The sequence below is a fragment of the Montipora foliosa genome, chromosome 6 (assembly GCF_036669935.1).
Source record: "Montipora foliosa isolate CH-2021 chromosome 6, ASM3666993v2, whole genome shotgun sequence".
Taxonomy (NCBI): Eukaryota; Metazoa; Cnidaria; class Anthozoa; order Scleractinia; family Acroporidae; genus Montipora; species Montipora foliosa.
In genome coordinates this window covers 71012443-71024949 of record NC_090874.1, presented here as the reverse complement: position 1 = coordinate 71024949, position 12507 = coordinate 71012443, and the positions used below count along the sequence as shown (strand labels likewise).

General features: G+C 40.0%; 1 protein-coding gene across 1 annotated transcript in view; it reads left to right on the top strand.

The window, feature by feature from the left end:
- Positions 1–12507, top strand: part of LOC138008321 (uncharacterized) — an 82653-nt gene that overhangs the window by 20662 nt on the left and 49484 nt on the right. The window contains exons 14-19 of the mRNA XM_068855623.1: positions 625–681; positions 7920–8117; positions 9295–9438; positions 9539–9682; positions 10175–10459; positions 11317–12294. Coding sequence (XP_068711724.1) covers positions 625–681; positions 7920–8117; positions 9295–9438; positions 9539–9682; positions 10175–10459; positions 11317–12294 — 1806 coding nt within the window. The remainder of the gene's footprint in view (positions 1–624; positions 682–7919; positions 8118–9294; positions 9439–9538; positions 9683–10174; positions 10460–11316; positions 12295–12507) is intronic.

Here is a 12507-nt window from a genome sequence, read left to right as displayed (position 1 = left end):
TCTTTAAAGCGCGAACAAAAAACGCGCTGTTTCTGTCGATTTAGAAACGAGGTTAGCCTTGAACTTGCTTATTACACTAATAGGCCATTTCCGAGTTGCTGTTTGTCTCGGTTTCGAAGTGAGTCTCGGTGCTCAACTATTCAAAGGGAAATGAGTTTGATTTGCATAAGAATGCGCAACTCATTTTCATTTGAATGGTTGTGCACCAGGACTCGCTTTGAAACTGAGGCATACAGCAACTCGGAAATGGGCTATTGAAAACAAAATCGAGCAGAAAAAAAGCGCACCGGAAGTAATACGGCTCTCCAATTTGCGGGTCGTGGAGTTTTTAGTACTTTAGAGGGGCCACGCAATGGTACCTTTTCATTATGTGTCAAAAATAGTGACCTAACCTGCAGAATACTCGGCCATTTATTTGCTTAAAAATGGCGTGTATTGATATATGCCTCGTTCTTTAAAAGACGCCCGGCGCGACAAGAACACAACAGCAACCGGGTATTTTGCATTTACTGCAAATGGTTACGCAACATTTGAATGTGTTTTAAAAAGCCAAAGATTTACTTTCTGTTTGGACACTACATCTGATGGCTAAGAGAGCTGTTTGACCTGTTGTTTTCTCCACAGGAAGCCAAATAACACAGAACTTTGTTGATCAGCAACAACCTCAACTGCAGTCACAAGGTAAGTGGCTAAATTGCTCGGTTTATTTTCACGACTCCCTTGGTTGCCTTTATTAAACTGCTTTAATATCCAAACCTTGTGAACACATCACTTTGTTACGAAAATTTGACTTTTCCAATGAACGACGGACTGAACAAAAAACAAATGAGTTACCAACTGTTGATAAGGATTAAGCGACTTCTTCGATCGACGCTGAAAACTTGATCAAATTAAACAACATCAAGTCATGACTTACGCAATCGCGGCTCCGATGCCAAATTAAAGAAAGTTCTGCAATAAAACTTAAACCGCTTCACTAATGCTAACGTCTTCCTACTCTTCTCAAAACGCCATGTTTTCAGCGTGGCTACTATAAGCAAATAATGGCCTCGCTTTAACGCAAACCTTGCAATTTATAAAGTTCCTTCTGTTCTTGCCATGACCTATCCTACATTTTATTCGATATAAACAGTTTTATATTTCCGGTCTTTTATATTCGCATTAATTCCTAACGCTTTCGACGGAATGGCATTTCAACGAAACGACTTATCAGATAAAATCAGAGACATAGGTCCTGACCATTGAATTTCTTACACAGAGACGAACCGATGACCATTCAAATGTTGGCCTCGTATACTGTAAGGTTGGCGAAAGGAAAGCTCGCACACTTAAGATTCGGTCTCACGCATGTGCGGCTCTCAGGATTGGCAACTGTAAAATTAGCTGGAAACCTTTGCAAGTAACAGAGCTGCGTCTAAGTGAGAATTTTCAAAGAGCTGTATTGTATCTGCATGCGGTCGGAGTTCTGTTTGAACGGAAAGGTCGGAATCAAAAGTGTCAGAGGAAGATAAGCCGTGAGGTGGTTTGCGCGTTTTAAACGAATTAAAAGGGCAACGATTCGGAGAAGTCCCTGATCCTTCTTATCAACACACCATACCAATGTAAGGTTTTAAATTTCGCGCATTCTTGCAAAGACAAGACTCTAACCTCAGATCTCCATTTTTCTGACAATCACTAGGCGAACAAGATAGCAGTCTGAGAGAGTTACGGAGTTTCTTTCCCGAGGATGAGTAACTGTGGAACGAAAATGGGGTTATAATAAACACAAAAAGAGCTATGCTAGCTATCCTGACGTCAGCGTTACAGTATACGACGGACTTTCCAGAAAATGACTCGTAACGAGATCAACACTTTCCTCGATGAACGCGAACTGTTTGCTATAACGATTAGTGCAAAGGAAGGCTAAAGAGCTGTGATTTAACAATCAGTTAAAATAAAGGGGAATCGTTGAATCATACATAACCATTCTTTTAGCCTTCAATTTGTCCCATTTCGAGTACCATGACAGTAAATTGTGACCTCGTTTGTCCCCAATCGGGACAGCTTCACCTTTTTTCAATATTGCGTTTGCTTGAATTCTATTGTTCTGAGAAAGATATCAGGATACCCACAGGGCAAATGTACACTAAATGAACCAAAACCCAAATTTACATCCATATCATATATTCAGTGCCTCCTGGGCATCCAATGATAGATCTTTTTAGAACGATAGCATTTGTTGCAGTCGCCGTGCTGGTAAACAGGTCAGGGTTACAAGTTCTCCACTCGTTAAAGTGGTACTATGATCAAATTTTTACCCCTTGATTTTTTGAGTGTATCACATAGAATTCCATGAAAGAACAAAAACGTCACTTACCGTTTGCAAATATCTTCATTAGTTCCGGAGATATTTAAGTATAAAAAATGGGTAAAATATGCAAATGAAATGACTGATGACGCCATACAATCAACCCAATATGATATTGAGTATATAAATAGAGCTACCTTGGCCAATTTGCAGCGCAGACCATTGAGACTTGGTAGTCTAATAGTTCTACAGGAAACACACCTATGGCTATAAAAAATTCTGTTCCCATGGCAACTCACTCTTTTCCAGTCCCCACCCACTTAATTTCAATATGTTATTGATTTTCAGCTTGAAAAATGTTAAAACAAGGCCACAAACTCAAGCTAACATGTTTATATGCTTGCTGGACCATGCATATGAAGTGCTGTTAGCAAATATCAAAATGGAATGCCAAAGGTGGCCAGAAAAGCTTTTAATATGGGGGAGGTCTGGAACCCAGTATGATGCCATGGTGACAGAACTGTTAAGCTCATATTGTGGAGAACATTTAGTAGAATCTTACTGCAAAAAATCAAAAATGTCTGATACAAATTGGCTAAGATATCTCTTTTTATTATATTTGAAACAAAATTTGGTTGAGTGTATGACGTCATCACTTGGCTAATTTTAATCTTTTAAAAACTCGAATATCTCTGGAACGAAAAGAGATGTATATTTGAAAAAAGTAAACAGCGTTTTTCTTCTCACGCAGACTACTTGTTTATGTTTCAAAATGGCTTAGATAGGAAAGATGTGATTTTCGTCGTAGTACCACTTTAAGTTGAATTCATGCAATAGTCGTGTGCTATGAATTTATACCAACAGCAGACCGTCACGTATCTACTGGGTGATTTTATCTCAACGAATAATTCGATTTCATATGTTGCAAAATAGGACACTCTCATTGAGTACACGGCCCAACAAAAGACTGTTTTATAAGCACTTAGTCTTTCCTTGCACTACCGTAAAGTAACTTTAAAAAGTGCCCTGAAATTAAGCATTCACATTACGGGAGAGTTGCGTACACATGCTAACCTCTTTGCATTCAGTCTTACAACGAAATGGCTTTAAAAAACCGCTACAATTTTCACGGCGTTGCTTTCAAACAAGTTGCTATTTCTTTGTTGACGTAGATGGGTTTCATTTTTTTGCGATTCCTTTTGCTGTAACATAAAGCGATAGAACATGCCAAATGTTTTAAGCTTTACCTTATTCGGGGCGAGGCCTTTCAGGGCGACTGAAACCAAGAGTTACCCTCACTGTATATAAGTTAAACATTTTTGGCTGTAAATAATTGATGCCTCTTGGTTATGTGGTGCTTTACCCCGAAACAACTGGGGTTTTTTGTTGCTTGTTTGTTTGTTTAAGAAATTGAAATAGGTATCTCGAGGTATCATTAGAATCCAATTTGGAAGGGATTTGTGCCAACATGTTGGTCTGATGAAAACTATTTATGGGCATAAGACTTTTGCAACAGAATATCTGTTGGTGTTCTAAGCACACGTACTTTACAAATGTTTATGTAAAATAAAGTGGCGCATTTTTTGCGTTAGGCAATGTGAAATAAACTGAGAAACATGCGCGTAACTACAGGAATCTTTCTAGCCTTTCTCAGGAATCGTACCCAGAAATCGTGCCCAGTTGCTCTCTTCTTAGGTTGGGAGGAGGGAGGTGTTATCGCGAAACGCTCTTTAATTGCTTTTCATCCAAATATTCGGTTAGAATTGCGCTAGGCGACGCCAGCATGAGCACAACCAACGTATGCAGGCGCACGAACTTGTCGTTCATGCGTCTGCGTCTGCGTCGTGTCGTTGGAACTTGTCGTTCGTGCGCTTGCATTCATGCGCAGACGCATGAACTTGAAGTTAATTGATGCCTTTTGTCGAAACTTAAGGTTCGTATCATGAAAATGCTTCGGAGATTACTTTTTTTTCGTGTGGTTATGCTTTTAAGCAAGCCCCGATGGACCAAAGGAGCTGATTGGCCGTCCGCTTCCATACATATATTTTTTTCATAGAACATGGTTGTTTTTAGTGAAAAAAGTTTATATGGTGCTAAGATCTTCCTATCTCGCAGAAAGGAAGATCCTCAGCATTACATTACGGATCGCTGCTCGCGCTATTACCTTGTGCACTCTTGTTGCGTGTAATGCTGTACTCATCCACCCAACATGAAAATAGCCCCCAAGAATTTGAGCCCAAAAAGTGCTCTCTGAACGGTAAGGTGCTCCATGTGAATTTTGCTATTCCCTGACATTTTTAGTAAATCCCTCCATGATAAGACCTAAAAAGGTCTGGATTCCTGCTTAACGTCAGAGAATTGAGTAGGGTTACGAAAGTAAGGGGAGAAACGACTCCGGAAATGTACTTTTTTAGTGGTAAAAAAAAAATAAAATGAAATGAAGGGTATTAGTCCAAAAGACTTATCGGTATCGGGGGATCCGAAGATCAGTTTATTAATAATTAAGTTCTTGTGAGTTTTATGCTAAATTTCGAATTTTGACGCTACAACCTTAGACTTTCTCGAACTCTTCCTCTATTGTTGCGCGGTTATTGAGGTTATTATATATTTGCATACGCAGTACGCGCGGCAGTCAAAACTGTGCTATCCTGTCAATCATTTTCCCTTTCATCGGAAACGGTGCATTTCTGTGCGCAAACGACGCTGTTGTCGATCTACCCTGTCGAAAGGACGCCACTTAAGTCTTCATTCGCGAAGTTAACACAAATATATACGTTATCAATACAGTTTTGACGTCTTGTTACACTGATTCGAAAGTATGGTACTGAATTTGTCTTAAAATAGTTAGAAAAAGCTTTTAAAAAGCATAAGTAACGGCCTAAGCACGAATCGCCGCTCTCTTGCAACACAGTTTTGGCGCCAAACTTGAATCAGCTGAATTCTGTTTGTTCAATTTAAATTTTACTAGCGGATTGATTAGACGAGAATGCATGAACTAGTGAGATAATACTTGAAAGGGAAACTAAAGGTATTTGTCCATTATAGTGACTGCAGATAAATTTTATTTCTTTTTTGTAGACACAATAGCTGTATTTAACGTTCAGCCCACGTCTCAGCGGTGTTATTTTCAGAAGGCGCGAAAACGAGGCTTCCGGGTCAAAACAAGATTTCTTATCAAAGGACTGTATGATTTTTTGATTGTTTACTGTTTCCTTCCCTTTTTTTCTGAGTAATTTGAGGTTTGCCTGTACTAATTTTGTCGTGGAAAGAATTGCAAGGCACTGTATAGCATATGGATATGTTAACCGAAGTAATAACTATCGAGGACAGCCTCCATTCAACTACTAGTTTTTCCTTTTCTGAGAAAAACAAATTCTGGATACTTTTTTTTTCGCATTGCGCGCGCTGAATCTCTTACCCTTCTCCATATCTGATCGAATGTTGACCCGAAGGCCTCGCTTCCGCGCGGTCTGAAGCGAACACCGCTAAAAAGTGCTTTCAAATGTACCAACAGCTATAAAAATATTTTCCCCGCGTTTTCCTGCGACGAGCGCAGGGCATCGGCAAATGGGAAAGGGAAACACTTGTTTGAACTCTTGTAACAACATACTTACTTCAGAAACCTGGTTGAAACACTCGAGGGTTTAGTAACCCATGATTGCTCTCTACTTCCCGGTAGGTGTGGTAGCGTATTTATTGTCCCCGGCTACAGAAAGAACCGTTTTATTCTTCACTCTAGTCCCTTTATAATGGGCGTCAAGGTAAAATACATTTTCATTCACTTCAAAAGAAAAACATAACTAGACACAAAGATTTTGCATGTGTAGTACAAAACACAAGTTGGGTTCTACTTCATCGAACGCAAAAGGGGATCTGTTTAAAGTGGACCTTAAGTATGAAGTTTTTTTTCCTTTTTTTTTTTTGAAAGTTAGTTTCAAGGATGTAAATAAAAAACAAATTGCCAGCTCAATTTCATGATACCACAACTCGCGTTAAAACTGTGGCTGAGGTAAACAGGTATCTAACAGCAGTGAAAAGCATGAAGTACCATGCTAATCCCTCCTTAATAACTTCACCCACATCTGGCCACGAGTCCGGATTCCAACCCGGGCCACATCGTGGGAGGCGTGTGCAATCACCACAACGCCATTCACTATTTGTCAAAAGCCATAATACGCCTTGTCTACCCCCAAAATTTTGCACAATCATTGTTTGCAATTTCATCACGGACATGAAGATGTCCCAAGATAAATCAAAAACAGTGCATATGCAAACTTTTGGGTGATGAACAAGGTGTCAAGAATGTCACTGTTGTGGAAGTTATGACTTGATGTTCGTTTTCAATGAAAATACTTCATAGTACACTTTAAAAAAGAAACACAAAAAATCGGTTTCTTTGTAATCCAGAACGGATCAAATGAGGCGATCAACTTGACTCATGATTTTCTTTTTAAATTATTACTTACATAAAATTAATATACAACACAGACAAATGCCAATTGAATACAAAAACATAAATATCGTTCTCATTGACTTGTTCGCTCACACTAGAAAGGTCCCCTTATTTCTGAATAAGCGATTAACATTAATATAATTACATAGGTGATTATTGAAAATTCTCTGCGCTGATTGGTTGCGCTTGCGGTGATTATTACGCGATAATCACCTAGGCAGTTTTTCCAAAATGGCCGCCATCCGTCTAGTCGAGGTGACAGACGGCGGAATTAAAGGTTCTAAAGAAAACGCGTAGTTGTCAAATAATCACGCATGAAATTATACTAAGACAATTATTCTCCTCAGGCTCGGTGAATATCGGTGAATATTTATCAAATATTAAAAGTTCTGCGTGGGGCAAAATTCGTCCTGCGCGACAATTGGCCTCATCTCCAGAAGACCACTGTAACATGGACGGTCACTTCAAGCATTATCGACTTTTGGATGGAAATTCATTTCTTGATAATAATTAAAATCCTTTTGAACCTTGGAATTTGATATACATGACAGAAATTCAAGTGAGGCCTTACGCTACTGTAAGTGAGATGGATGATGGATTAGGACAGAAGTAAATGTCTGATCTGGGTGCGAACCCACGACCTCCGCATTGTTAACCGTTGCTCTACCGACTGAGCTACAAGGCCCGACGGGAGCAGACCGTGGGAATTTCGGGACAGATCGATCGGCTCGGCCCACGCCAAGTACTAACTATGAATGAGTGTTGTCCAACACTCATTCACCTGGAGTTCGAATTTTTGGCAAATGATGGGCCACTTGTAAATTGTAAACAGTTTTTAAATTTCGCGTATTCTAAGTTACTATTTAAATTACTATAGCTGGGCCATCAGCAATAACGTTTGTAATCTTTTTCTCTTTTACGTCTTCTCGCTGGGAGTTCCTTTAAGAGGAAACCAAATCACTTGTTGCAAGATGTTATCAGCGGTTACTACTATCACGCCTCGTTTTAAAGAAGACATAAATATACTTCTCAACTATTGCCAGTCAAAAATGGCGCTTGCCTTCGCTGCATAACTGGAGCATATTATTCACTCATACTAATCCCTCTTGCATCGTAACTAACCATGACTATTAGAAGTAATGAAGAGATTAAATGCATGATATTTCCAACTTATATTAGGTTTACTTGCACGTCTTACGAAGCAGCAGGCCAACACTTCTTCCGCTGATTCTAAAAACGGCGTCCCGCAAGGGCCTATGGGACGTAGTTTCATTTCTCATAGTGCACCTATTCCGGGCTCCTTTCCATTGACACTGCGCAAGATCGTTCCTGGCATGGCTCAGAGGAAGGACGAACTGTATAAACAACTGCAGGAAGGTTAGGGTGTATTGACGAATAGGTGACCGACACTTCAAACACTTTGTTGACTGTTTACAACAAATATATTCCTTAACACACAGATATATCCCAACAACATAGACAGGGCAACTACTGGGATAGCTTCACTTTACATATTGACGACGGACTTTCATCAAAACCAGCATATCATTTTGGCTTTGTCAGGGAAAGCATCCCCAGTAAATATTCTCTCAGTGTAACCTATTGCTTGTAATTCTTTCTTCAGCTAAGCTTACCTTTCAGCAGTAAAAGTCAGCAATAAAGTACGCTGAGGTGGTTAAATAATTTAAACTGCTTATGGAAGAAAGTCTAAAAAGGCTAATTTCCTATGGTTCTCTCTCCCAGGCGTAGCTCACAAATACACACATCTACGATTAAAAAACTACTCGTTTTCTCATTATCTTAATGGTGTTAAAACAATATCCGTTTTGGTTTACCCTATTCTGAAATGAACAAAACAAGCGCTAATTTTTTTCTTTTGATTAAGGAGATTTGAACCCATAATATACAAGTCCCATTTTGCGAACCAGTAACTCGAAGAACGTCTTGAGGTGGATTTCCTGAATTCTGACTCCACAGTGTAATCGAACGCACACAAAAAGTCACTTTCTGTTATTCTGAATTACAATTGAAACTATGTCATTGTAAATGGATCCGATAACTGCAGTTGATCCCTGGTGACTCGACAATTTAAGGGGAGAAAAAAAAGGATCAAATAAGGGAAAGAAGAAATAAAAGGGGAAACTAGAGGGGGAGGGGGGATCCTCACGGAGAGCAGAATGAGCCACCGGGATATCAAGGAGAAAAGAAAGCAAGAAAAGATGTAACGAGGGCTTAAAGGAAGAGATTTTTTAAACGCGCTAATCGTTAATGAGGGCTATAGTTTCCAAATATGTCTGTTTCTGTAAGGGTTAGGAAATAACGTGGAGTTAGCATAGGGATAAAATGTCCTTGTCCCTCCACTAGAGATTAACACACAAAATTATTCCCAATGTAAAATTAGTTTGAAACTGTAATATCCCAGTCATATTTTAATACTCATGGATCAATGCTTGTGGTCAATCCTGAAAGTCTGTAGTTCGAGTCATTGTGAGTCATTTTCTACTAGAAGGATTGAAGTGAAATTCAGCACCCCTTTTTTTCTTTTTAAATTCAGAAATCAACAGGAACAGCGTTCCTTCTGCTGATGCTGTTAATTTCGTTGCCAGTCAAGCAACTAACAGTCCAGTCGTCAGTAGTCTCGTCCCGCAACTCGTTGGTCCCACCAATCAAGGCGTGTCCCGCTCTGAACTTACATCAGGTACCTTCACATACCCGAAAGTGAAATAAAAAGTTTTTCTTGTGAGAGGATTATATAAATGTAACGTGTTTTTTTTTTTTTTTTTTGTATTAAAATTCAGCGATGAACGTGAACAGCATCTCTTCTGCTGGTGCGAGCAATTTGGTTGCAAGTCAGGCAGCCAACAATCCTATTTTCAGCAGTCCTGTCCCGCAGCCTGCTGCTCCAGCTAAACCAGGCGTTTCTCGCTCTGAACTTACATCAGGTACTCGTCTAATTTAACCATCCTGCGGCATGTCTGTTATTCCTTCCCCAGTATCGACGACGTGACGATCTTACACACGTACCAGGGTGTCATGCATTTTTTTTTTTTATATTGTGTTGAATAGGACCTTATACCTCTACCGTGTAAGAGGTACGAAGTGTGGTCATCCTGCTGGGAAACTCGGTGATTATATTATTTATAGGGGAGTGCCTCGCATGGGACCTCGCGTCCCATTTGCACCCGCCCTTGTGGATCTTCGTATTATCGTATTAAGTGCTACTGCCGTGTGTTTCTTGTATTTTTGGAAGTCAAACCCAATAAAGCTGTTCGAAAAAAAAAAAAGGTCCCAGCTTTCCTCCCGATTTTTCCCAAAATTCCAGTGATTGAAGTTCCATTTCCAGTGCGTCCATTTCAGATTTTCTATGGAAACAAGTGTTGACGTTGGAACTTCTCCATTTTTCTGATCATGATCCACTGTATGATCTTTTGCAGCAAACAGCAGTTTGGAACTACCCTTACCCGAGACAGCAGCAGATGCTATAAACGAAGCTCTTACAAGTCCCTCCATTCTGTCTCAAGATCAGCATTCCGCTGACCCTTTAACTGCTTCATTAAATGCAAAAATCACATCGTCATTAGACAGCAAGGAAGACACCCTAAACCAGGATACGTTTGCCACTCCAGAGGTGCAAATCTCTGGCAAAATTCCCAATGTAGACAACATGAATTACGGAACCGCTAATATCGGGGCCAATCGAGCCAAGGTTTCCGATAATGGTAAGGTGTATGCACGGTATTGAGTGAATTCTTGAAATAATGAAAAGATTTGGAAATTCCTTCGACAAAATGTTTTAACGTGCCTAATACTGCCAGACAAACAGTCCAAATTGCGCATTTCGGTCATGGTCAGATTGAGAAAATCTCTCAATTCAATATTAATTTGTCCTTTTCAATATACTGGTGCTTATCATTTTGCAGCTTTACTCGTTCTATGTTTGTTTTAGCTATTTGTTTTCGATCCTAGAAAATAATACAAAAATAACATTAAATCAGGTTGGAGCAGGTAAACGGTTTGAATGAGAACGTAAACTACAGCTCTTTCTGTCAATTCGACAACGCAGGAGAAAAACTAAAGCAGGTACAGGACAAATCGCACGGTCATTGGTTCGAATCCCTTTACACGCCTGGGTTTGTTCAGGTTTACTTCCTACCACTTAATTTGCGTATCCAACTGTGGTGATCATTCCACCCATTGCGCAGGTAACAAATATGACATTTCGTAGCTGCTTCTGAAAGTGGCCTAAATAAGCGGTTGTAAAACTCCAGACATTTCTAAAAATATAAGGGGCGTTATTTCTTGGTAAGGTTGTATCGTGGTATTCAAAGGTGATGAACGCAAACCGCTTTGTTTATCAAACGAGATCAACAGCCCGTGATTCGGGGCAGCCTTATAACACATTATTCTCTCTTGAGCTGGCATTTCCTGAGATCACCTATTCTTAGAACAGCTTCTATCGCGATTTGTTGTCAACGTAACCAATCAACGTGAGATGCCACAGGTGCACAAAGTAACTTTTGAATTTATGCAATACAATTTTCTTTTTTTTTTTTCAGTGAAGTTCTTTTTTTTTCAGACGACCTTCCTCTCAGTGACGACCTCACCGACAACGGACTGGCAAAGGAAAAGATTCCCGAGAAAATTTCAGCTCAAATTCTCCCGCCTGTGCACCCAGAATCTAAGCATGCGCAAAACCTACCACCGCTAAACCATGGAATAGAAACAGCTGGCGCATTGCCGCCGCTAAATCACAACATTGAGTCGACGTCAAGCCTTCCTCCATTGAACCACGGAACGGAAGAAGCTGCTAGTTTACCACCATTGCTTCATGGCATTGAACAAGCGGAAAATCTCCCTCCATTGAATCACGGGAATGATGCATTACAGAGCTTTCACAGCCTGCCCCCTCTGATTCACGGTAAAGAACAAGCAGCAAATCTTCCTCCCTTGTTTCGCGGAATCGAGGCTAAAAAGCTTCCACCATTAAACCATGCAAATGAGCAGGCTGGTATTTTACCGCCTCTGTTCCATGGTGCTGAGCAGGCTCAAGGTTTTCCAAGTCTGAGTGACTTCGAAAAGGATTCTTCACCAACATTTGATGCACTGTCGGCCTTTACATCTCAGGCTAACAATGCGTTAGACGATAATGGTAAGCAAACTATTGAACATAAACCATTAGACTTAAATGGGGTAGGAAAAGATTATATAGAAATCCCTGAAGATTTAACCCACGCAAGAAACCCGAATGCAGCTGTAGTCGATGGTGACAAGAAATCTTCTTTTAACGACCGAAGTAATTCTTTGAGTAATTTAAACCAAGGGAAGGCGATCGACCAGCAGTCATTTGTACGTAAAGACGAAAGAGTAGAAGTCTCTGATCCCCTGCAAGACTCGTCACTTCCTGACAGTGAGAAAAGTACCCAGTCTAAAGCCTCTGGTCCAACTGCCTATGATGATGAAGAGGAACTTCAGAAACTAATTACTGCAGACCAAATATCTCAAGGTGTGACAACTTCATCAGCGGCAGCGAAGTTCGGAAATCAGGCACCTCCAGGTATCATTTAGTGATGGAAAATTTAGTCCGTCTCAAAATTTTTGTCCAAAACGTCTTCTGACACTTTTATGTTTAAAGTTCAACCTTCGTTAAACACGTTTTAAATTCAAATGTCAGTTTTATCTCAACATTTCCATTCGTCTTCATATTTTTTGTAAACAAATTGCGCGACATGGTCGGATTTGCAATGTTAACGAAATAACGATTGCGTTA